General features: G+C 46.0%; 1 protein-coding gene across 1 annotated transcript; it reads left to right on the forward strand.

Annotated features, from left to right (window-relative positions):
- The first annotated feature begins 5,984 nt into the window (after positions 1–5,984).
- Positions 5,985–25,286, forward strand: LOC132244122 (butyrophilin subfamily 1 member A1-like). The gene is given in 6 exon segments (XM_059715132.1): positions 5,985–6,226; positions 11,967–12,116; positions 13,153–13,398; positions 13,401–13,487; positions 14,818–15,099; positions 16,124–25,286. Coding segments are annotated over 5 exon segments (876 nt in total). The 5' UTR covers positions 5,985–6,226; positions 11,967–12,013; the 3' UTR covers positions 16,282–25,286.

Consider the following 25,286-nt stretch of genomic DNA (forward strand, 5'->3'; position numbering starts at 1 on the left):
CCCAAGTGCCTGTATTGGGTCTAGTACCCATTGGACGATCAGGCCTGCGTTCTCCAAGGCGCGCAGAGCCAGAAGTGAGTCCAGAGCCTTGGATGGTGGCAGCGGGACCCCAGGCTAGCGGGTGTGCTCCAGGGAAGGGGTCGGCCGGACGGGAGGCACCCCAGGGAGGCACTCGGAGCCTGGAAGGTGGTCGGGCGCAGGGAGGTGGGCGGCTCAACGCAGGAGCGCCCCCTACTGGCCCGCCACACAGACGTCCCGTGCCATTCGCTTGAGCCTGGAAACTGGGTCTATATCAAGGTTCATCAACGGAAAAACTCACTCCAACCCAGAAGGAAGGGCCCCTTTCAGGCGCTCCTAACCACTAACACTGTTGTTCGTTGCCAAGGACACAGACATGGACTCACGCCTCGCACTGTAAAAAGGTTTCACCTCCATTGGACCCCGAGGCAGCTGAATTCCAACCGGACAGAAAGACTCCACAAGCTGGTAGTGAGCTCAGGGTTTACTGCACTGGCTGGCCATTATTTCACATGTGGAGACAAGGCCTATAAACACCTTCCTTCCGGTTGGGTACTATGTCTCTGCAATATATCCCGCTATTGCTGTTAGATCTTACCGGCCAAAAGGAAAGATTCGCAACATGCAGGAAATGACAGAAACTCAGAGATTTTGGGGAATCATGTTTCCCAACTATGGCTCAGGCTTGGCCATGTCTGAAATAAAGAAGGTTGCAGCATCCCTAGAGAAGATAGCTAATGCTACTGCCATTAGTCTTCACGAAATAAATAATGAAATGAAGGAAATAAGGCAGATGACTTTACAAAACAGACTTGCTTTAGATTACATGTTAGCCAGCAAAGGAGGAGTCTGTGCTTTAATTGGTAAAGAATGCTGTACTTACATCCCCGATAATTCAGAAAAAATACAAGATTTGGCTGAACAAATTACATGAGCCAGACAATTGGAATTTAAGTTCATGGTTCAGGTCCCTTTTTGGCTCCTTAGGATCCACTATTATTTATGGATTATTGATATTCTTTATTATTATCGTCCTGATATGTGTAATTTTTATGCTCGTACGTTGTTGTCTAAGCTACATATCTAAGCAAACCCAACCAGGGAATAGATTAATGTTCCTGCAAAAATCTGAACAAAATCAGCAGGAGGAAAATGGAAGAAAACACACCACAGAAACTAAAATAATGGTACTAAAAAGATGTGAGCAGATTGAAAGAAGATATAGAAGGATGCAAGATGAAATAAAGAGACTCATGGGAATAGAAATAGAATAAGATGAGACTTGTAAGTCTCAAAGAGGGGAAATGTGGAAGCAAAGAATGGCTGAGGCCTCAGGGGGGAGAGAGAAATTCCTTAGATAAGAGGAAGATGACCATTAAAGCTGTCTTGAAGGACACAAGACAGATAGCCCCAAGGTGGGAAAAACTAGTTTAGGCAACCCTTTGTCTTGAATCTATAAAAAGGTTAATTGCCCTGGTTGTAAGGCAGAGAGCCAGAGGGAACCCTTCTGTGACGGTCTCTCTCTGATAGCTATCGAAATAAAGTTTCTACCTGACCCGATTCCAAAGTCTACAGTGTGTTTTTTTCCACGACAAGAGTTAAAGTGACCCATTCATTAAGAGATGTCATTGTCACCAATCCCTTGATTCAGGGATCATCTCTGCCATCACTCACTGACGGGTCTTGAGGTGAGTTAAGAATCAAATCCTTGAGCCATCGGCAGCAGTTACAGGTCTTTCCTCAGGGGAAAGTAGGCTGTAGGCAGTGATTCCTCTGCTTGTCCTTTCTCTGTTCGCTCTACTTTGCTTTGAGGGCAATATGCTTCACCTTGCAATGGACGGCCATTGGTTGAGCCTGCGTCAATCACTGGAGTCAGCTGGTAGCTAGCTCTTCCTAGGTCTTCAAGTTGGCATACATTTTCTAGATATATGCCTTCAATATGCCCTGGCAGCACTTCCTCTGGCCACTGTGAGATCTCAGGCCAAGCCTAGACTGGGAGCTGAGCAGTTGTTTTGGGAGTTACGATTCAGGCATCCCCACACAAAGTCTGGTCTAGTGAAGTTGGTGCTTGAGGATCACTGACTCCAGGCTGGTAACATTGGCTTCAGCCAGGATGCTGGCGTTTGTGCGACAATGTTTCCATTTTGTGTGGAGGATCTTCATAGGACATATGTAGTGATACCTGTACAGGCTGTTGAGATGACAATGGTAGGTCATCCACATTTCACACTGGTAGAGGAGAGTGGGGTTGATCATTGCATTGTAGATCTGGATCTTGGTGCTTTTCCAGAGACCTTGAGGAATAAAGACACAAGGAAGCCATTTCCCCAATGAGGCACTTGTGCACTGGATCCTACACTGGCATGTATGTGGTTAGGAAGAGGTGGATCAGGGAAAGCGTGGGTCCCTCACTGAATGAGGGAGGCAACCTTGTGACAGAGGATGCAGAAAAGGATGAAGTGCTCAATGCCCTTTTCACCTCAGTCTTTACAGGCAAGGTCAGCTCCCAGACTACTGCACTGGGCAGCACAGTTTGGGGAGGTGGTGAGCATCCCTCAGTGGTGAAAAAACAGGTTAGGGACTACATAGAAAAGCTGGATATGTACAAGTCTATGGGACCAGACGGGATGCAACCAAGGGTGCTGAGGGAGTTGGCTGATGAGATTGAAGGGCCACTGGCCATTACCTTTGAAAACTCATAGTGATCAGGAGAGGTCCCAGATGATTGGGAAAGGGCAAACCGTGCCCCTTTTTAAGAATGGAAAGGAGGAGGATCTAGGGAACTACAGACCAGTCAGCCTCACCTCAGTGCTTGGAAAAAATCATAGAACAGATCCTCAAGGAATCCATTTCTAAGCATTTGGAGGAGAAGAAGGTGATTAGGAACAGAGGCAAGTTATGCCTGACCAACCTGATTTCCTTCTATAATGAGGTGACTGGCTCTGTGGATGTGGGGAGACCAGTGGCTGTGGTGTAACTTGATTTTAGCAAGGCTTTCAAAATGGTCCCCGACAACATTCCTGCAGGCAAGCTAAGGAAGTACAGGCTGGCTGAATGGACTATAAGGTGTATAGAAAACTGGCTGGAGCACTGGGCTCAGCGAGTAGTAATCAATGGCTTGATGTCTAGTTGACAGCCAGTATCAAGTGGGGCTCCCCAGTGGCCGGTCCGGGGGCTAGTTTTGTTCAATGTCTTCATCAATGACGTGGAAGATGGCATAGAGTGCACGCTCGGCAAGTTTGCAGATGAAACCAAGCTGGGACAGGATTGTAGATATACTGGAGGGTAGGGCTAGGATTCATAGTTTCATAGTATTTCATAGTTTCATACTGCTTAGGGTTGGAAGGGACCTAAACAGATTCTCAGGTCCGACTCCCTGCCTCAGGCAGGAACGGGTGCCGTGGTCATATCGCCCCAGCCAAATCATAACACCCCAGCCAAATATCTGTTCAGCCTCCTCTTGAAGACTCCCAAGGTAGGAGAGAGTACCACCTTTGAATAACGCCACATATAGGGGTACCGCCTCATTTGGGAGCCCATTGCAGAGCCTGGCATCTCTGACCAATGCTGCATAGAGGGAAAGGATCACCTCCCTGGACCTGCTTGTGATGCATCTGTAGATGCATGAGAAGGCGTGGTTAGCCTTACTGACCGCTTCCTTGCATTGGCAGCTCATGTTCATCCTGGAGTCAACAATGACTCCAAGATCCCTTTCTGCCACTGTGTTGACAAGAAGGGTGCTTCCCAGCCTGTAGGTGTGTTGCTGGTTCCTTCTCCCTAGATGCAGCACCTTGCATTTGTCTGTGTTGAATTCTATCCTATTCTCATGCGCCCACCTCTGCAGCCTGTCAAGATCTAGCTGGCTTCTGTCCCTCCCCTCCAGCGTGCCCACCTTGCCCCACAACTTGGTGTCATTAGCGAATTTGGACAGTGTGCATTCCATGCCCACATCTAGATTGCTGATAAAAATGTTGAACAGTATAGGCCCCAGGACCGAGCCCTGGGGGACTCTACTGCCCACATCTCTCCAGGTCGAAAACGACCTGTCCACCACCACTCTCTGGATGTGGCCATCTAGCCAATTTATCACCCATCTGACTGTGTGGGCATCAGTGCCGCAGTCACCTAGTTTTTTTAAGAGAATGTGGTGGATAACCATGTCAAAGGGCCACCCGCTTGGTGAGAGGGCAGCAGGACAGGCCCTACGAGGAGAGATTGAGGGACCTGAACCTGTTCAGCCTCAGCAAGAGGAGGCTGAGGGGAGACCTAGTGGCTGCCTACAAGCTCATCAGGGGAGGTCAACAGCAAATAGGCAGAGCTCTTTTCTCCCCAGCACCACCTGGGGTGACGAGGAACAATGGTATTAAGCTGATGGAGAATAGGTTTAGGTTATAGATCAGAAGGCAATATTTTACAGTTAGGGTGGCCAAAATCTGGACCTCACCCCTACCTTGGGCAAATTCAAGAGGAGGTTGGATGATCACCTGTCTGGAGTCTTGTGAACCCAACATTCATTCCTGCCTGTGGCAGGGGGTCAGGCTAGATGATCTGTTCAGGTCCCTCCTGACCCTAGCTACTGTGAAACTACTATGAAACTGTGAAAGGCCTACTTAAAGTCCAGGAAAACAACATTCATCCTGACACCCTCATCCAGGGACTTTGTGACCTGATCATAAAAAGAAACCACATTAGTCAGGCAGGACCTTCTCTCAATGAACCCATGTTGGTTGCCCCTTAGCATTACCTCCCCTGCTGGGCCCTTGCAGATGTGCTCCTTGATAATTTTCTCAAAGGTCTTCCCAAGGACTGAAGTAAGACTGACTGGCCTATAATTTCCTGGGTCCTCCTTCCTCCCCTTTTTGTAAATGGGGACCACATTGGACCTTTTCCAATCCTCTGGTACCTGGCCAGTGCCCCACAAGCGCTCATAGATCCATGCCAGGGGCCCTGCTATGACCCCTGCCAATTCCCTCAGCACCCTTAGGTGAAGAGCATCTGGACCTACTGATTTAAATATGTCCAGCCCCTCCAAAAATTCTGTAACTAGGTTGTCCCTGACCCCATAGATTATGGTTGACCCCTTAGATCTAAGTGACCCCATAGATTATGGTTTCTCTAGGACACTTTGGATAGGGGCAAACCTGCCTCAGGCAAGAAGCTGGACTAGATGACCTCTGGAGGTCTCTTCCAGCTGTACTCCAGCACAGGAGAGTGCAATTGCAACATCTAATGGAAAAGCCCTCAGGGACTGTCACTCATACTTTGCTACAGGGATCCTCACTTTCTACCTCTACAAAGGCAGCAAGAAGAAGGAAGTCTGTTTCAGGTCAGTGTGAAAAGGGTGAAGAACTAATTTTCAGTAGAAGAGTGGAAGGAAAAGCTGTCATCCAGCTCCTGGGCTCTGGCTCTAATTTGCTGTGGACAGTGGCCACTCCTCCAACTGCACCTGCGGGGCTGTGCCTGGGATGGGCTGATCCTGATGCTCGTAGGTAGACACCTCAAAGGGTCATCATAATGCTGCTCTGCTCTTCTGCTCTATGTCAAGCCACATGTCAAATTACGGATCAGGATTTTTCCCTTACATTAGAGTGGCAAGGACATCAGGAGGTATGTTTCTCTTCCTTGGATCCTCTGTGCATATATTCAATAACTTCTCTCTCCTTGCAGTATCAGTGCCTTCATGTCCCCTTCTTTTACCTGTGCCATTTTCTGTGGTGTTCAACTTTGGTCTGGTTCTTGTACTTGTTCTATCTGAAAGTTTGCAATGGGTGATTGTTAGGAAACTTTGGAGAAAGGGGTGCTTGGAAATGCAGAGGACTAAACTGGATGGTCTTAGAGGCCCTTCCAGACCTCTGTTCCTAAGGGCTCCTACTTCCAGTCTATTGGAAATGGGGCTGCTTCTTTAAGAGCAGACTCTATTCTCACGTGATTGGATATGGAATTCCTATAACTTCCTGTATGCCGATCCCTTCACTTTCCATCCAGGGAGCACTCTAAGAGGAAATCGCATATATCCGTTTGGAAGAAAAAAAGGATTGTTTCATACTGGAAAGAATGTTTCCAGTAAACCCTGCAGCTAGTTTATAACTGCAATTAGTTGTGAAACTTAATATTTACATTTTGTATTAATATTTTTGTCCATTTTAGTAATGGGAGTTGGCTCGTCGAGGATTGGACACAGGACAAATTTGTAAGCAGGATCAGTCAGGTAGGTGAATTTCAGCTGCTTCACAAAAGTTTACCTGATTGTAGTGTTTTATTTACCCTCTGACAGACACCGTTTTTGACAGTTAATTTAATAATACAAAGATTAGATGATCCTATGATAGTTTGTTTCAGTCTTTACCCAAAGATTGCATTATGTGCATTTTCAAAATGAATTGCATTCAAATTCCATTTTGTTACAGACTGGTTGGTCAGAACAAACAACCAAAAAACTATCCTTCTTGCATTGAAGTTAGTAGATTTGTAACAGAAGAACTTACTTTATTTGGAAAAATGGAAGGAACTAATCGTTTCTCACTCTAGTGTCACATACTTATTTTCCTCTTTTCATCTCTTCTAACTGCAGTTCTCAAGCTCTGACTGTCAAGCTAAATCATGTGACATGTATCTCTGAAAGTGGTAGAATAAATTGTATTTCCAGAATGAATCAAACTCCACATTTTACTAGTTATGAACTCCATGAGGATCCGGAACATTTTAAAGTATTGATGTATAGGAAAAGACATATTTGCTGAATGGGCACCGGAGGGCATTTGTAGACAACACGAGATTTCCCATTTACACTGACACAATAAATGGGATGCCTTTACGTCCTCTTTTTTTTCTCTACAAGAGAAAAATAGGGGGCATAAAGGTGTTGGGTTTTGTATCAATAGAGGACAGAGTAACAGAAAACCAGAATGTCCTCTATGATGGCCACCCTACATTTGCTGCGGGCCCCCTACCCTCCTATGGTCGTCTCTGTGTGTGTGTTTAATATTGATGAGATAACATGGGAAAAGTTTCTGTCACACTGGGAAGCAAGGGTGAGATCTCCTTCCCCGCTAGGGAGTGTCTGTCTAAGCCACAAACCATCTGACTCGCACTCTTTCTTCTGGCCCCACATATACCCGCTTCCTTGTTGCCTAGTGAGGGGAGCTTCAGCACTGTGGGATCTAGTTCATTGCTAAGTTGTGACCTGACGGTTAGAGTATTTTTCTGGGATTAAGGGTCTGCGGTTCAACCCTACCTTTAGGAGACATGGAGCCTACAACTCAGGTCTCCCACTTCTTGAGTAAATGAGCTAAACACCAATCTATTGACTGTTACGCAGGGACTTAATCAAGCGCCTAATTAAATTAGGTTGCTCAATGGGCTGTACCTTATACTGTCTGCTCACACAAAGCGGGTGGTCCTTGGCCCCGAGACAATTAGTTGGTAAACCAGGGTATATCTATCACTACCCAATATACCAGGCAATTAGATGAAGTGGGGTTAACTACCACACACACTCAATTAGCACTAAAATGAATAACATGGTTTATTAATAACAAGAGCAACTAATAGCATTTAACAATTTATACTAACCACAACTAATCAACAAACATTAATCAATTAACTAAAACAGGGAGGAAGGAGTGGAATATATTACAGAGGGGCAAGAGTAATTTTATTTATCTCTGCCGCCGTCTGATCCATCACCAGACGTCCATCCTCCAGTACAGGTCGGTGGTGGCTTACCTCCCCCTCGGTGCCTTTCTAACAAGGGTACTTAACGGATAAAAGGACAGAAGAAGGAGGGGAGGGACGGAGGCGAGACTTATTAATAAAGTAAAAGGGCCGCTCAGTGTCAAAGATACACACACCCAGGAAGGAAAAGTCTGGGGAGCCGACACTATTTACCTTGGTGTAGAAGCGGATCCGGAGGGGAGCAACTGCGAGGAGACCTTCAAGTCTCTCAAGTGTAAACAGTGCAGCCTCTGCGGAGCGCCCCTCTTCTCCTTCAGTCCATCTCTCCTTATGCTCTCACACCCCAGACAATCTCCCACACGGGCCTCAATCAATCTCACTTCCTTGGCCACACGACACACACGTGTCCTGAGACACACAGACCCAAAACCTCACAGCCACACATCCACCCTCAGACACACGCCCTCGGTCCCATACAAAACCACACACAGCCCCGGCACACACCAAGCTCCGCCCGCACACCCCCTTTATAGGCTGTGTACACACGTTACCTAGGCAGCTCTCCACTCGGCCCCAAAATCTTCACACGACACCTCTTTTAGGGGTCTTACATCATCTTTCATGACGTAGGGTCACTCCCAGGTCACTTGGTGACCCGCTGTCCATTTGTGCTGTGGTACCATAGTGTCTTCATCCTTATACATAGCCCCAGGCCCTAAATTTGGCTGCAACAGAATAATGCAGGTAAAAGCTACTCTTCTCCTCCTCCTTCACCTCTGCCCCTAGCAGACAGATAGGCAGTGATTCTGTTTTGCTGCAAGGTGAAGAAGAATCTGAAATTGTTCCTAAGTGCCAACAACTGTAGATCTGCTGTACCGGCGCTAATGAATCACGGAAAATGAAACAGGGTTTAGCTGTGAGCGTGCGCTGTGACATTCCTTGGAGAAGACTGGGCAGAAGGAGAAGACAGGAGTGCACCAGATATGACAGAAGATGGGGGCAGATTTCAGAGTTCAGAATCTAAGAGCCATGACACTTCTGTGAGGGGCGCGTTTCACCCAGCCACCAGTGGAGAAACTCGTGCAAGGGGCTGAGGGTGAGAGCAAGGGACGGAGAAAATATAGATGGTGATAAGAAGCTGACTGATTTTCTGTATCAAGCACTAGCAGAGGCTGAGCTACCCAGAGAAGAGATGCCAGTGACATTGGATGGCTTCATAAAATAAAAAGGCAACAGGCCCAAGTGGCATCACCCAAGTGTTATGGAAAAGCTTCAGTTGGAAGTGGTCAGGGTTGGCTGTGTTGAATGGGAAACAGTGCATCTATATCTGAAGTGGGAACTAAGGGAGATCAAGGAAATAACATATATAGCCGTGGGTTTTACACCTTCATGGGGTAGACTGGCATAAAAGATAATTCATGAGAGATGCACAAAATATCTGGAAGATCATGATCTGAATGTGGTCAAGTAGCCCCATTTTTATAAAGGAGCGTTATGTCTACCTAATCTCAATGGATTCTTTGAACACAGCTACAGAGAGCTTCGGAGAGAAAAAAAAAACAACAAAAAACTGGCTAGATGAATGGGGTTCATGATGGCAAATGAAGTTCATTCTTAATTAATGAAATCCACGTGGCAAGGAAAGTTCTGAGTCTCTGAATTGGCCTCTATCCGTTTTTCCAGTCACTAGTAAATGCCAGGGACAGTGGATAAGATTCACAAGGAGTGCCAGAAACAAGTCTGGGGAATTCCTGACCTATGCTGGTTAGACCATGGTGCTGCAAAATGAGACAAAAAGATACGTTCAAAGCTTCTCTGTACGAGATCCTGAAAACCAGATGTCATGATGCTAGAGAGCTGGCAGGAGCCGGGAGGGGAAAAGAGGAAGCCGCGTTTCTGGAGCAGCTGCTGCATGGAGCTGGTACATCATCAGAAGTGGGGAGTGGGAAAGAGATACCTGGATGACAAGAGGAGTGAAGGCATGGCAGAGAGGGAGAAGAAAGGAACGGATAGGAAAACGGGGAGCAGAGAGGAGTCTGCCATCAGTTGCAGGGAGGAGGCGGCTGTCATCTCGTAGAAAGGGACGAGAGACACTGCCTATCTGGAAGGGGCAGAATAACAAAAGGAAAAAAGGAAGGTCTAATAGAGTCGGTTTGACACTGAGGAGCCAAGGATCAGATGGAGAGAAGCGGCAAAGACATATACTAACAAGTAAACTTTTCTTGAATCCTAGATTTACAAAAGAATTAGGTCGGGTGAAAATTCCCTTGTAAAAGAGAAACCCCCCCCTCCAAGATACAACAAGCCTGGCTCCAATTTAAAGCACTTAAAGGTGAAGTCAACCTATTTTGGGGGGGACACTAATATTTTAGAAACCAGACCTCCAGCTTCCCATGCCAGTGGTCTAACCACTTAGGTACAAGAGCTAAAAATGGGAGAATCAGTTACATCCACGATTTTGTTTTGGGGACTTATGTGCTACACGGTCATCTACACATTCAGTAACAAAACCTGCATAGACATCTAAGACTCTGAGACTGAATCCCCAACACAACTGTTATCTCCACGTAAGTGGCATTTTTGGCACTTAAGTAACTAAAAACAGCCACTTAAGGAAATGGCACCACCAGTTTATTATCCTTATTAACCCACAGTTGTCTTTTCTCCTTAGGAGCAGAAGGAGGAAGTTGGTCACTTTTTGCATCTTCTAAACCATGCACACAATCTACTGCCTTATAGCTACTTGCCATTTGTGTATACCGTTTTTTCTCTCCCCTTTCAGAATAGAGCAAGGCTCCTCCTTTCTGTTGGGCAGCTGGGACTTGAGAAATTGTACCTGCTGTTCCTCTACCTGAGTTTCCAATCCTTCTAGCTGTGGCCTCCTAGAGCAGGAATGTTTTTAAGAGGAGGAACCCCCCAGTCTGGTGGGAGAAGGGAGAAGTGTCACAACCCCCCGCCATGTCAGGCACCGTCACTACATCCAGTGAGGGATGTACTTTATATCAAGTGTCCTAGGGGTTAGGGTCACCAGCCAACAGGCCAACGGCAACAGACAAATACAGGTCTATAGGCATCCACAGTATAACAACATACACTTAAGGGGCAAGTAAACAGGTAGTGGTCAGTACCGCTGGGGTACATACATTCAGCACATAGAGTCCCATGCCCACCTCTGGGGATGTCCCCAAGAACCAGCATTTAGTCCAGAGTTGCTCTGCGCAAGGCTGCAGGTCAGGGATCCTGTGCACTCGGTCTGGGGTTCATCTGTGCTGTGCAGGGGCTTCTCTCCCTTTCGGTTCAGCTCAGGGCAGCACCATCAGCTCCAGCAGTTCTGGCACGTCGCCAGCCCGGGCTCAGAGAGATCCCCGACCTCTTCCTGCAGCCCCCAAGGTTTTATGACATGTGAAGTCCAGCAGCAGGGCTCTGCAGGGTTTCTTCTCACTTCACTTCCTGCTTCCAGGTGTCTCTGGAGTTTGTAGTCCATGGTTGGTCAGCAAGTCTCCACAAGGTTTAGACACCTAAGTTATACTTTGTCAGTTTTTAGATGTCTACATTAGGGCTGTCCAACTTCTGAATGGCTGGGGGTGCAGGATACACAGTCCCTGGGCCACATGCTGCACCACAACACATGGGCTACCCCTTGCCACACCATGCCAATGCCCCAACGCTGTGCTGCTTGGTCCTCACCCACTGTGGCATGCCAGCATCCCAGGACCCACTCAATGCAATGGCTGTGGGATCCCCTGGCCCTGTGGGCCATGCCGGGGCAGAGACAGGCAGTGGAAACTGGAGGAGAGGCCAAGAAATAATTCTGCTGCCCGACATTGAGTTCTCTCTTCCCAAAGCTTTTCCATTTGTGTGTCTGCACTTCTTGTCAGCCATCCTGCTTTAGGAGCTGTTACAAGTGACCACTCAAGCTCTGTGACAGCTCTCTCTCTCATGGCAGTTATTACTCCTTGTGTATAAAAAATACTTGTAAGAGCAGGATTGTTAAATGAAAAAAAAAAAACTTAGAAGGACTCAGGAAAGTGGAAAAGCTGGAGATTCAATTCAAACACCCTTTAGCTGAAACCTAGCACCATTTGCAATTGTTTATATCACTTCCTAGGATAATATAGATCCAGGATGAACATGGAGCCCCAACCTGGACACATGGGATGCAAAGTGTCACCTACAAGAAATCATCTTCTTCATCTTGAGTACACGTAACCAGAATAAGCTATATTCACTGTACTGGGACTGATCATTATCTTTTTCTCTGCTTTACCCACCAGGTTTATACTCTATCTCATGCTCCTTTTACTTCTGTATTTGACTCACTATGAAGAAGAAGGCCTCCTCATTTCAATGCTTCAGTGTGAGCATGTCTCTTCCTCATGCGATCATTTTCTTCATGACTTTTCATATCTGCAAGCCAACATCTGGTAGGATGAATCCCCTCATCAATTCATGTCCCTTTGCTTCCTCTAGGAATCATTTAGTTATTTGATATAGAGTTTGTATCATATTAAGGAATTTGTGAAAACGGAACAGAAACTGGCACACACGCATGCAAACCTCTCTAGGCATATAGAAAATGTTTTTTTTCCACCAAGCTCCTCAGAGGTATACTACTTGTTCTTCCACCCAACTATATTTCTTTTTCTATGTTGGTACGGATATGGTCCTTAACACCATTCTATTGAACACACGTCGCCATCACCCCACTGCACACCTGGAAGCACAGTGGTCAACAAAAGCAAGCTCTTGAGAAAAACATTTCCCAATATATCAATGTGTTCTCATTGCAAAGTAATCAGACAATTCAAAATAATCATAATTTTTATGGAGCAAATGTTTCAGAAAATTTCCAAAGAAAAACACTGACACTTTTAAATGAAAAAATGCATTCAGTATTGCACACAAACTGCCAGGTGCAGGCACTGAATAGCTCCAGGTAACGTTAGCTAAGGGTGCAGGTGTCAGCTACAGCTGTCGTTAAGTTTACCTGTGCTGGCGGGGGAGGGGAGCAGACGTAATGCCTTTGAACTCTCCCAGTACTCTGTGAATGGGGGAGAGAGCCTGACACTTGTTCAGCTGCTAGGGTCTCCCTGGGTTTTGCGCTGTTGCTGCGTACCCATGGGGAGCTATGCACTCACTGAGAGCCAGCACCCTCCCCAGCAGATGCTTGCTTACTACCACGAGTCTGTGCAGCCTCCTGCAGCTGCTCTTGGCTGTGAAGAGAGGTGCCACAGGTGCTGCACAGATGCACTGCAGCAGAAAAGCCCATTACACTTGAAATCTTGTGCAGACACTTGTGTCTGCACCATGATGCTTTCCGTGGTAAAACTGTTTCAGGTGCTTATACTTTTACCAGTTCTGGCTGATTTCCTCCAAGGTGGGTATCTGCCTCCTGGTGATTCATGTGGAAAAATCTCCTTTTCCTTCTCTCTTTGAGTTATTGCTTCATACATTTCACAGCCCAATTTAAGGTCATTGGACCTGATCAGCCAGTTACTGCCATTGTGGGGCAGGAAACCGTGTTGCCTTGTCACTTGTCCCTCAACACGAGTGCGGAGAACATGGAAGTGAGGTGGTTTCAATATGAGCCTCAGACTTTTGTGCACCTCTACCCCAATGGAAAAGATCAGTACGGACAGCAGATGCCAGAATATCACGGAAGGACAGAGCTGCTGAAAGATGGCCTCACGGACGGACATGTTTCAATACTAGACCGTCGGATGAGGGGCCATATCACTGCTCTGTTACAGACGGGATTTCTTATGCAGAAGCCATACTGGAACTGAGGGTAGCAGGTCAGTGCCTGTATCTGTGCCATTTTTGTATGACCTACAGATATTTCTTTCATAATATGACAACTAAAAAGTGGCCACTTAGATGACCAGTAGAAAGACAATGTTGCCCATGAGGTACTGGTCATTCAGCAGCCTTCCTGCACCTGGGGCCAATAAAAGAAGGATGCACGTGGCCATGGGCACCTGTTGCGGAAGGAGACAGCTGGCTTTGGTCACCTCTAGCATAGGAGAGGCAGAGGAGAGGCAGTCCTGGGACCCATGTCTCTTTCTTTCCAGGCAAGTGACCTGACATCTCAACTACTGGGTCCTAAACACAGGATAAGCCTCCTTCTTTTCTGTCAAAATCTGCCAGCCAGAGAATTTTGGGGGGCTATAATTTTGTGAGTTATTAATACACATAGTATGCACACTCATTGCCATGTAGCGGCTTGGCCAGAATGCAGACTACTGAGCATGTGGAGTTGCTATGTGGATGTTTCTGCATCCACACCACACCACTGCTAACTCTTCAAATGAAGCACAAGTACCAGAAATGGCTCTTACAAGTCTAGAAAGTCTTTTGGCCATGTATAGTGACATGGGATTTGACTCTAGGATTTTGCTGCTAGACATAATAAGAACTGTCTAAGTGATGCAGACTCTCAAAATGAGACATTCTTCTGCTCGTTTTACATTCAGAGCCCAATCTAGGCAACTTTCCAGATCAGGCCCAAAACCAAGTTGACCATTTAGCAAGTAGCATTTATGGATAATGTTCCTAGGTGCCTGACTCTGCCTATCCTGTGGGTAGGGAGCTGAAGCACCTAGCTTGGGCTCTAGGCTCCATGGGCATTTTTACATGTGCTCCATGAGGTGTGTGTGTGGGGGAGGGCACTTCAATTAGCAAGCTGCGCTAATTAAAAGCGCCCATGTGTCACATGTATCAGTGCCCCCCAAGCTGAAAAATGGCAGCAGGGTGCTTTGAACTAAATTTCATCAAATGGGCTTTCTTTCAAAACACCTCACCGCCATTTCTCAGGGTGCGGGATGCCGATTCATGTGACACTAGAGTCCGATGAAGTGCGTTAATGTCCGTGCACCTGCAGTGTTGATTAATTGAGTCACACTGGATTTCCAGCTCATCAGAGCCAGCTCCCTGCACATCTATAAGAGCCCCATGAGGCGACAAGGGGAATAGCAGTTAGATACTGAAATACCAATGTTCTTCGTTGCATAGCTTCACGATTGACAGTAGTCGATCCTCTTGAGTGCAAAGACTCTCAACCCCATGCCTTACAATTTACAAAATTAAATCATAACTTTTACAGAAAAGCCCCTAATTTTCCTCTAGGCGTAGGCTCTGCTCCTCAAATTACTTTTGAGAATTACCAGGATGGAGGGATACGAATGGTTTGTCGATCAGCAGGGTGGTTCCCTGAGCCCAGAGTGCTGTGGAGAGACCAAAGTGGACAGAATTTGACAGCACTTTCTGGAACCAGATCCAAGAGGGAGGACGGCCTGTTTGAAATAGAAATCTCTATCATTATATACGAACATTCGCACCGGAACTTGTCCTGTTGGATCAGAAATAACTTACTCAATCAAGTGAAGGAATCGGCAGTTTTTATATCAGGTTGGTTGCCATCCACAGCCCCAAATCACCCCCTTCAGTAGCAAGTGAAGTATTAACAGCAGTTATAGGGGGAAGATGGGTGGCTAATCCATATTTGGACTAATTTGATTACCTTGATTATAGTCTGGCTTTTTTGAATAATAATGAACAAATTGATTGCTAGTGTAACTCTGAAATCATTTCAGTCACATAGTCTGATAATTTTAATTATTTTGTTCTTCAAAAAGCACTTCATCAGACAAATCCTGTTGTTTCACTGATAAATTCTTATTAACACTGTAAGGAGGCATGTCTACATGAGATGATGAATGCGCAGTAGATTAATTCTACTGCACATAACACATCCTGGTAAAACCCACACTTATGTGCAGACAAATTAGTCTACTGCACATTAGCATCACTAAAAGACTGTGTGTTGGCACTACTGTGCACTAGCACTGGTTACTACACATGGAGTTAGTACCTGGTATTTCAGGGCACTTTTACATGTGCTCCAGGGGTAATTGGGGGGCGGTGCTACAAAGTGCCACCAAGTCTCTTGTGTCAGCACCCTCATACTTAAAAACAGTGGTAGGGGTGCTTGAACTAACGCTTAGTTGATTTAATTCAAGTGCCCCCACCAACATTTTTAAGCGCAGGGACGCTGATACACACGACGCAGGAGGCTGCTGGAGTGTGGCAATCACCAGGCTCCAGTAGACTCAATTAATCGAGTCTGCTTCAACACACGGGATCCCAGCACATTGAAGAAGCCTCCACATTTGTGATTAGGCATCCACAGATACTAAATGTAATGCGCAGTAATTTCAGCGCATTCATGAATGTGCAGACGTGATCAGAGATATGTTTGGGATCAGTTTCTGGTTTTTGAGGACAGCTGAAGAGATTCTGCTCTCATTCTGCCCTCAGGTACAACCATTTGGAAAATAGTTGGAGGACAGCTATTTGTTTCTGTGAAATTAATACACTTGATTTTTGTCACCAGTTGCACACTAATGGAAGTCCTAAGCATTTTGGTTTTTAGATCCCTTTTTCCCAAAGGTGAATCCCTGGATGGTGGCACTGTGTGTGATGCTAGTGGTTTTATTCGGCTTCATTCTCTTGACTGTACATCTCCTCAAGATAAAGCGTAAGTTTTCTAAGGGTGGTTATGCTCTATTAAGTAAGGGAGCTTTCTTTTAATACTTTAATCTATCTTATATGGGAAATAATACCCATTAAGAAATGGTGAAACCAGCTTTACCATGTGCATAATACAAACCTTTCAGAGCCTTGTTGCTACCCTTGTTGCTAGCACATGCTGCAGCATCTCTACCCACGTGAAAGGGAAAACCTTTGACCAGTGAAATAAAATGACGGTTATGCTTTCCTGTGGTCCTATGAGAAGTATCAGTGTATCAGAAGCATAGGAGTGCAGTCATCAGGATCTAGACTGTGCAGGTTTTCATATAGGGGATGTGCAGGGTGTCAATGTTCATATTAGGGTCAGTGTGATGACCAAGTGACCTCCAGCCCAGCACCCATGGACCTGGGGTCATGAGGAACTTTATGCTGCTCTGAAGCCAGCCCATATTCTTGAAAAGGAATCCTGCCCCAGGACCTCATAGCTCACTGTTTCTAGCTGGGATACCTGGTCTTTGTAGACCCGACTTTGTAGTCTTTGGATAGCTTTTCTCTTGAGAGGACTGCTGTTAATTCCACCCACTGAGAGACTCAATCTGTGTTTTTCTTTCTGACTGTGTCTTATTTAGGTGACCAGAAACTTGGTGGGTTTTTCTCTTTCCCTAATGCAATATTTCCATGTTCTCAAATCTTTCCATCTCCCGCTGTTATTCTGCTGCCCCTTGGCTGACTGTCTGCTCCTTATACGTAAATGCTAAATAGTGATGACACTTATGGACTTCACAGAGTACCTAGTTCTGTCTCTTCTTTGGGTAAAACCTCCCCTGGAATAAGACACAGTGTTGTTCCTTGTTTCTTTTGAGGAGGAGGCGTCAGCACTCTGAGTTCAGGTCCTGCTCTACTGAAAAGACTTTCTGGGCAGCAAGGTTTTATAGACCTTTCTAGGGATGACCAAGGCTCTAAGTTCATTTCTAAACTTTGTTGTAGAGCAAGATCACCTCAGCCACATTGCCTCTGCCCACAGCTATCATGAATTTGTTCCTGGGATTGGTGCTCACCAGCTGTTGAGGTCCCTCACAACAGAAATATGGCCCTTAATGTAGTTGGTGTTTGATTAAGGCCTAAATCCTAAACTGCCTTGGAAGCCAACTGTGATTTGGAATAGGGACCTACGTGCTCATAATAGCCTGAGCAATGAAGAGAGAGTGGCAATGGCATTGTGTACCACTCAAGAGAGTTCATTGTCAGCTCAGATATAGTGGATTAGATCAATGCAACTGGGAGGTGACCGAAGTGGGAATTCCTCAGGCAGTTTCTCATCCAGGAGGATGAGGTAAAATGCTGCTTGGTCACTGAAACTTGGTGGGAGGTCAAACAGGACCTTGTGGCTTAGCACCACTTTGATATATGGTGTCTGGATAGAAGCAGTGATAGAAAGGGACAATGGCTTGGTTTGGTCTTTAAGAGTTTTCACATTGCTGTCCAGCATTACTTCAGTCTTCATGCAAAAGTCCTTTTGCTGCAACCTTTGCTAGGAGGAGTTTTCATTCCTATTTCCATTTGGTTTCAGAGTGGAGAAGAATCATGAGCCATCCAGGTACTGAAAGATCATCATGGATCAATGTCTTCTTTTTACAGTGATACTCTAGGACTAACTAACAGTTTGGGACATGAGAATATTTTTACCAAGCTATAAGGAGTCAAAACCGTTTGTGCCAGACTGAGAATTTTGGGGTCTCTCACTGTCCCCATCCCACTGGGGTCCATACGATTCTCAAAGTGGTGGTAAAAGTGGAGAACCTGGGAAGGGGAAGTACCAGAGGGGTGGGAAAGAGCCTAGTGAAGGACTAGGTTGCTCAGTTATAGTTTTCAAATGCTTGAATTGGCACCTGTGGTTGCCAGTTTCTTCCTTTTCCCCTCCAATTGTCATTAACATGAGTGCCCTACTTTTATCTTAGTGGGTACAAAAGGAACTGACTCAGACGAAGCTTATATTTTTTTAAACCTATAGAAAAAAACTCTTAGAGAATATTTTTGACAACTTTCAATGGTAAGTTAAAATTTCTGGTTTTACCATGGCTGCACAGGAACCATGGCTGCAGAGAAATCAAAGCTTTAAAAGTTTGAAAGAACAACAACTGAACAAAATACAGATCACCAGCTGAAAGGCCTGGCCTGGAGAAAATAGAGTGGGCAGATGGAGGAACTGGAAGGCGCTGGAGTAGTGAGGGTGGGTCAGTGGAGACCACAGTTAAGTGTGTTCCCATGTTCATACTCATATATACAGGGCCAATTTTGTCTAATCTTCCTCTTTTTGGAGCCAACTCCCTGCCCTCCTGTCATCATTCAGGGCTCTGAAATCTTCTACCCACAGTCATCAACACTACCTGCTGGGAGCAGATTTGGGAAAGTCTCTGCTCCTCCATTCAACCACCATAACCATGATCTTTCTCCTATGTCATTGACTTGAGGCATCAATATCTCCTCTCTGTTTTTACTACAATTGACTTCTTCATTTGGTCAATCCTTAACCTTTATCCCTAATCCCCACACACATACCACACCACACCCATACACTATTCCTCTTCACCACATGCACACACACACTCCTCCCCTGCCATTTGGGTATATATTTTTCTCATTCCTCTTCACCATAAGGGAGACTCTTCCTTTCTGTTAGCCACTCAGCACTTGAGAAAAAGGACCCATTCATGAGTAGTATAAAATCTAAAAGCAAACATATCTTGCGTCCTGGTGCTCTAGGTTGTCTCTGCCATGGCCTGCACAACTGGGGATGTCTCTGAGGGAGACCGAGTCCTGGGCTGGGGCAAGTGGAGCAGGGTGAGATTTTAAAATGAGGACTAGAAACTGTAAGGGACAGTGAGCTGTGTGCATGATTGCCTCATAATATACTGCTGGGACTCCCTGTGCCACCAGGGCCTCTAATCCCCACCTCCTGTGACAGACAGGGGCAGGAGGGAAACAATACTGAGTCCCAGCCTGGACCCAGCCAAGCGTTTCTGTCTATCACTAACCCATGTCTGCAACTTGCCTTGCCCTATGCTAAGGCCCCAAAACTCCTTCCATTCAGGGCTGTGTAAGTCTGGAGGGCAGGAAACTCTCTAATTCACCCTCACATTGGGGCTGGTTCTGTCACTGTCATGATCAAACTCTCCCCCAGGACTGAGCTCTGCCCCAATGCCCTGATTCTCTCTTCTCCTGTGCAGAGAAAGTGATTCTGGATCCAGACACGGCTCATCGCTACATCATCTTGTCTGAGGATGGGAAACTCATAGGAAGAGGATCCGGTTCACAGAATTGGCCTGACAACCCTAAGAGATTTATTACACTTCCCTGTGTGCTGGGCTCTGAGGGACTCACTTCAGGGAGGCATTGCTGGGAGGTGGAGGTGGGGGACGTGGGAGATCTGTGGGCTCTCGGGGTCTCTAGAGAATCGGTGAAGAGGAAGGGAGGGAGCAGCCGTGATGCTGACGATGGGATCTGGGCTGTGGAGCAGTACTTGCGTAAGTGCCGGGCTATGACCACCTCGAAGTGGGTCCCCTTGGGCCAGGTCCCCAAGAGGATCTGGGTCGTCCTAGACTGTGATGAGGCATGGGTAGCGTTTGTCAATGGTGATACAGATACCCTGATGTATACCTTTTCACAAGCCTCATTTGCTGGGGAGAGACTCTACCCTTGGTTCTGGCTGGAGCATATTACTGAGGAACCCCAACTCCGACTCTGCCATTGAGATACAAGAAAAGTTTGGCAGAGAGGACCTTTAAATACCCACTTCATCCTCAGATAATTCAGTGTAATCTCTATGTCCCTGGAGGGGCAGGGTTGGGTTGTTGGACTGTCGCACTACAGAGAGCAGGAAGTGTTTGAAGCAGTAAGCCTATCTGTCAGATCTCTTCGCCTATCTGTCAGATCCTTTATGGACTGTAGAATCAGAAACTGCTAGATGGGAACCAATGGAAGGTGGGATCTTAGGTACTGGAGAGAAATGACCCCAAACTAGGAAACTTTGGGATTTGTAAATGCCACGGAAACTGGAAATGACCTCCATTGCCCTGTTGCTTTACTTAAAGCCTTAGCTAATTTCAAGTGGAGACATTGCAAGGACTTACACTATTGATTTAGATAAACTTTTGTTCTTTCCCCTTTTTTCCTTGTTATTGTTTAATCTTTCCCCAGTGATTGGATGTCCTCACAATTACAGAATATAAAGCTATTTTTGCTCAATGCAAAATTTGTTTCTTCTTGGTTTGTGTTTTCCCCAACTCTGTTTTGATATTTGGTCCCTTGATGAGAATTTGTTAGCAGAAGCAGGTAAGCTCAAAGAGTACGGCTCCTCACTGACCATATCCCTGTTCCTGACTGGAGGGTCTTGTTCTCAAGATCAGCACATTCAGGATCAGGAAGGACTTTTTCCTTAGGTCAGGTAGAAGGGCTGTCAAAAAGAAAGTCAGCAGGGCATAATCATGGGATCTTGCACTTGCTGATAATTAAAATCCTAGTATTCATATGTAGAAAAAACAGGAAAATGTGCAGCTAGTATCCTGCCTGCAGTCCTTACAGCGGCTCCTAATGCCACTGTCATGTGTGTTTGAAGGAAAGCCCACGAGGAAGCTGCTTCCTGGCAATAGGGCAGTGATTCTTCACCTGAAGTTTGTCCAGTGGAGAGTGACTTTGGACAGCTTGAGGCCTCTTCTGGTCAAGGAAAGGGACTAGAGCCTATTCGAGGAGGGGAAAAGGGCACGTGCTTTTCTGGCTGTCCCTGAACTCTGCAGAAATAATTCTCCCTCATATACTTTTAGATGAAAGATGGTCAAAGCACTTGGACTTTCAAAGTTTCTTCTAAGAAAGACAATTTTTGTGGGGAAAGAAAAAAACTTCCATGTTGTCAACCAACTGTAAGTGAAACACTTCAGTGACAACAGCCAGAGATGAAGAGACTCCAACTCAATGGGGCTGGGAGGGAAACCTGCTCTGCATCAACAAGGCCAATTTTTTCCATTGAGAAGCTTGCTATGGGCAGCCCTAGAAAAAGACTCAAAATTAGAAGTAGAAATTACTGAGGATTATGGAATTTTGATAGAACTTTCTTTGAATTTTCCTGGATGTTTGAAGAGCAAGTCATAATTTTAAAAGCTACATTACACAGTTTAGTGTTGATGTACTATTCCTAGAGAAAATCACCTTCCCTAGTTGAACCAAGCAGTCAACCAACAGAAGTGCTAGGTGATGCTCACTTGCAGCAGAATTACACATTTATGGGGTACCTCTCCAATAATGTATTTAATCACACAATGGGTAAATGGGAGACACCTCCTTTCCAATTAAAGCTGAGAGCATAAAAATGGCCTCTTTTATAGCAGCTTCCATTGTGTTAACAATCTTGCTCATCTTTCTTTCATCCCAACTGGTCATTGCTCAGACTCTCTGAGCCCTTTCCTATGTGTCACCAAATCCCATCTCTGCAGCCAGAATAAATGCATGACCTAGCTACCACCCTCCAAATGGGAAGGGTGAACAGCAAGGAAAAGCAGAAAGAGCAAGAAAATGTGAAGGGACAAGGAACGCTAAGGTATGGACAGGCCAGCACTGTGAGCAGAGAGGAGGCTTTATTGGCAGTAATGGACATTGTATCTGTGGTGGGATTTTGCAAGTAAGAACTTTTCCAGCCGGTGGTGAACTACAGCACAAAAGCTCTTATGCGTCTTATGTTCAGCACAGCCCTGGGTGTCCTTGACCTGCTGAAGCATTTGTTTAAACATGTAAACATTTCTATATGTCAGTCTGACACTTGTCAGAGAGGAGAGCACAGAAGACCTGGGCTGGGCTGGGCTGGGCTTCAACCTTTGGACCCTGCAATAATACATAAATGAACTTCATCAATCAAATGGTTACTAGTGACTCAGCTGTTTGGTGAAGTTATTCCAGTTTGACAATGAAATGAAATGTCCTTTGTATTTAACCAGTCTCCTGTCCAACAGCAAGGAGAACAGACTTCTCAGGATTGCTCTTGCCTCCATCTCAAATGGAGGATGTGCAAAACAGTCTACAATCACCAGTGCTGCCAGTACAGCCAGTCTGTGATGGCTTCTTTAAAGGACTCTTATCTCCAAATCCTAAAGGAGATGCCCTCAGGGACTGCCATTCAAACTTTGCTACAGGTATCCTCGCTTGCTACTTCTATGAAGGCAGCAAGTAGGAGAAGGAGGTATGTTTCAGGTCAGTGTGAAAAAAGTTAAGAACTACTTTTCTGTAGAAGAGTGGAAGGAAAACTGTCATCCAGCTCCTTGGCTTTGGCCCTAATTTGGCTTGGACAGTGGCCACACCTACAACTGGGGGCAGTGCGTGGGATGGGCTGATCCTCATGCTCATATGCAGACACCTCAAAGGTTCATCATAAGACTACTATGCTCTTCTGCTCAATGTCAAGCCAATTGTCAAATTAGGGATCAAGATTTTTCACTTATATCAGACTGGCAGCGACAGCACGAGGTATATTCCTCTTCCTTGGATCCTCTGAGCATATATTCAATAATTTCTCTCTCCTTGCAGTCTCAGTGCCTGCATGTCCCCTTCTTTTACCTGTGACATTTTCTGGGGGGTTGCTCTTTAGTCAGGTTGTTGTACTTGTTCTATATGAAAATTTGCAGTGGGTTATTGTTGGGAAATATTTGGGAAAGGGGTGCCTTGAAATGCAGAGGACTGAACTGGATGGCCTTAGAGGCCCTTCCAGACCTATGTTCCTAGGCAAGGCTGCCCAGAGTGGGGTGAAATTGGTGCAATATGCCCCTGGCCCCTGCATAGTAAGGGCCCCGCAGCGCAGAGGGCGTGCTGCCTCTGAGCCCCTTACTATCTGTCGCCAAATCCCCACTCTGCAGGCAGAATGGATGCATGGGCTAGCTATCAACCTCAGTGTGGGAAGAGTGAATAGTGAGGAAAACAGAAAGAGCAAGAAAATGTGAAGGCACAACAAACACTAAGGAATAGACAGCCCAGCACTGTGAGTGGAGAGGAGGCTTTATTGGCAGTAATGGACATTGTATCTGTGGTGGGATTTGACAAGCAAGAACTTTTCCAGCCAGTGGCGACCTACAGCACAAAAGCTCTTATGAGTCTTATGTTGAGCAGAGCCCTGGGTGTCCTTGACCTGTTGAAGCATTTGTGTCAGTCTGACACTTGCCTGAGAGGAGAGCACAGAACTGGGCTGGGCTAGGCTGGGCTGGGCTGTCTGGATAGAGGCAAACCTGACTCAGGCAGGAGATCGGACTAGATGACCTCAGGCGGTCCCTCCCAGCTGTACTCCAGCACAATGAAGTACAATTGCAATATCTAAAGGAGATGTTCTCAGGGACTGTCTCTCATATTTTGCTACAGGTATCCTCACTTTCTACCTCTAGGAAGGCAGCAAGAAGAAGGAGGTCTGTTTCAGGTCAGTGTGAAAAGAGTTAAGAGCAACTTTTCAATACAAGAGTGGACTAAACTGGATGGCCTTTGAGGCCCTTCTAGGCCTATGTTCCTAGGTGCCTCTACTTGCATTTTATTGGAAGTGTGGCTGTTTCTTTAAGAGCGGACTCTATTCCCACTAGATTGGATTTGAAATTGCTCCAACATCCTGTATGCGATCCCTTCACTTTCCAGCCAGGGAACACTGCAAGAGGAAATCTCATATATCAGTTTGGAAGGAAAAAAAAGGACTGTTTAATCCTGGAAGGAATGGCTGAGGATAAACCCTGCATCTAGTTTATAATGGCAGTTAGCTGTGAAACAATATTTGACACCGTGAACGGGGCCCCAGCCAGGCCAGAGCATGGGGCAGTCTGATCCCAGCTGCTCCTCCAGGGGCGCGGCGCGGGGGAGCAAGTGGAGGAATGCACTCCACCCCAGCAGCCCTTCCTGTCCCCCGGCCCCTCACCTGCAAACTTTCTGGGGGTGGGTAGGGTGAGGGTACGCATGCACACTCAGCCCCCTGCAAATACATTTTTCTCCCTCCGCCTATGCTTAAAGACTTGACATGACTTTAATGGATGAGGTCTGTATGGATTTAATGACATGAAAGGACAGTGTCCCAGAGAGTCCTTCCACATGTTGCCCCATTTGTGTCCAGCATCACTCTGGTAATCCCTGGCTTTTGCTCGAGGCAGATGCTCCTCATCCAGGAATCCTTTACAGCTGCATTTGCTCAGATACGTTCTCACCCTGATTTCACATTCTTTCAGTGGAGAAGAGCTGTGATCTATCCAGGTAATGCAAGTTCATACTGTAGTGTATGCACTGTATAATGTAATGTATTGTGTGCCTAGGACATGTAATGTTAGTATATAGCAGAAGGGGAGCAACCCTGCAGGGTGTTGCAGGCTGTGTTGCTGAACTACAAATCCCAGAGGCATCTGGAAGCAGGAAGAGGAAGTGATGAGCGGTGATGAGCAACTCTGCAGAGTCCTGAACTTTTCTTTATAAAAGTAACAAAACCCCTTTTGGCTGTGGTGCTCCTGCCTGAGTATTGTGATGGGCAAGTTTGTTTTTACCCTGAAATAAAATAGTTTTCTGTAGCATACTGTTAGGTTAACAATAATTTAGATTATTGAAAAGTATTAGCTTTGTAGCTAAACACAAGGCATGACCTGTGGCCTTGCAATGCTGCTGACCACAAGACAGAATGATAGCTAAGCCAGCCATTTTCTTATGCCAAGTGCCTTAACCATTTTGTTAGAAAAAGCAAAAATTAAGTCTGTGTACTGAGTACCAGTTGCAGCTAGGAGCAAGATAAGATAAGGGGGTCCCAGAAGGAGGAAGATGGTACAGCCGAGTACAGGAAAACAGATTGGAATGTGTAAGATAACACTAACTTTTTTCTTTTGGAAAAGTACTGAAATTTGTAATGCACCATGTACGGAGATGATTACCATAAGTATTGCATGTTCAATAGCCTTGTAGTTTTCTTTGTTAGAAGAGGTATAAAAGACGGCCCCACCTTTCAGTGGGGGCCATTTTGCCTCTTTGCTGGCTTATGGTCATTTGCTCTAGCAAATAAACTGCAGTTAACCCTT

The sequence above is a fragment of the Alligator mississippiensis genome, chromosome 11, assembly GCF_030867095.1.
Source record: "Alligator mississippiensis isolate rAllMis1 chromosome 11, rAllMis1, whole genome shotgun sequence".
In the NCBI taxonomy this organism is placed as follows: Eukaryota; Metazoa; Chordata; order Crocodylia; family Alligatoridae; genus Alligator; species Alligator mississippiensis.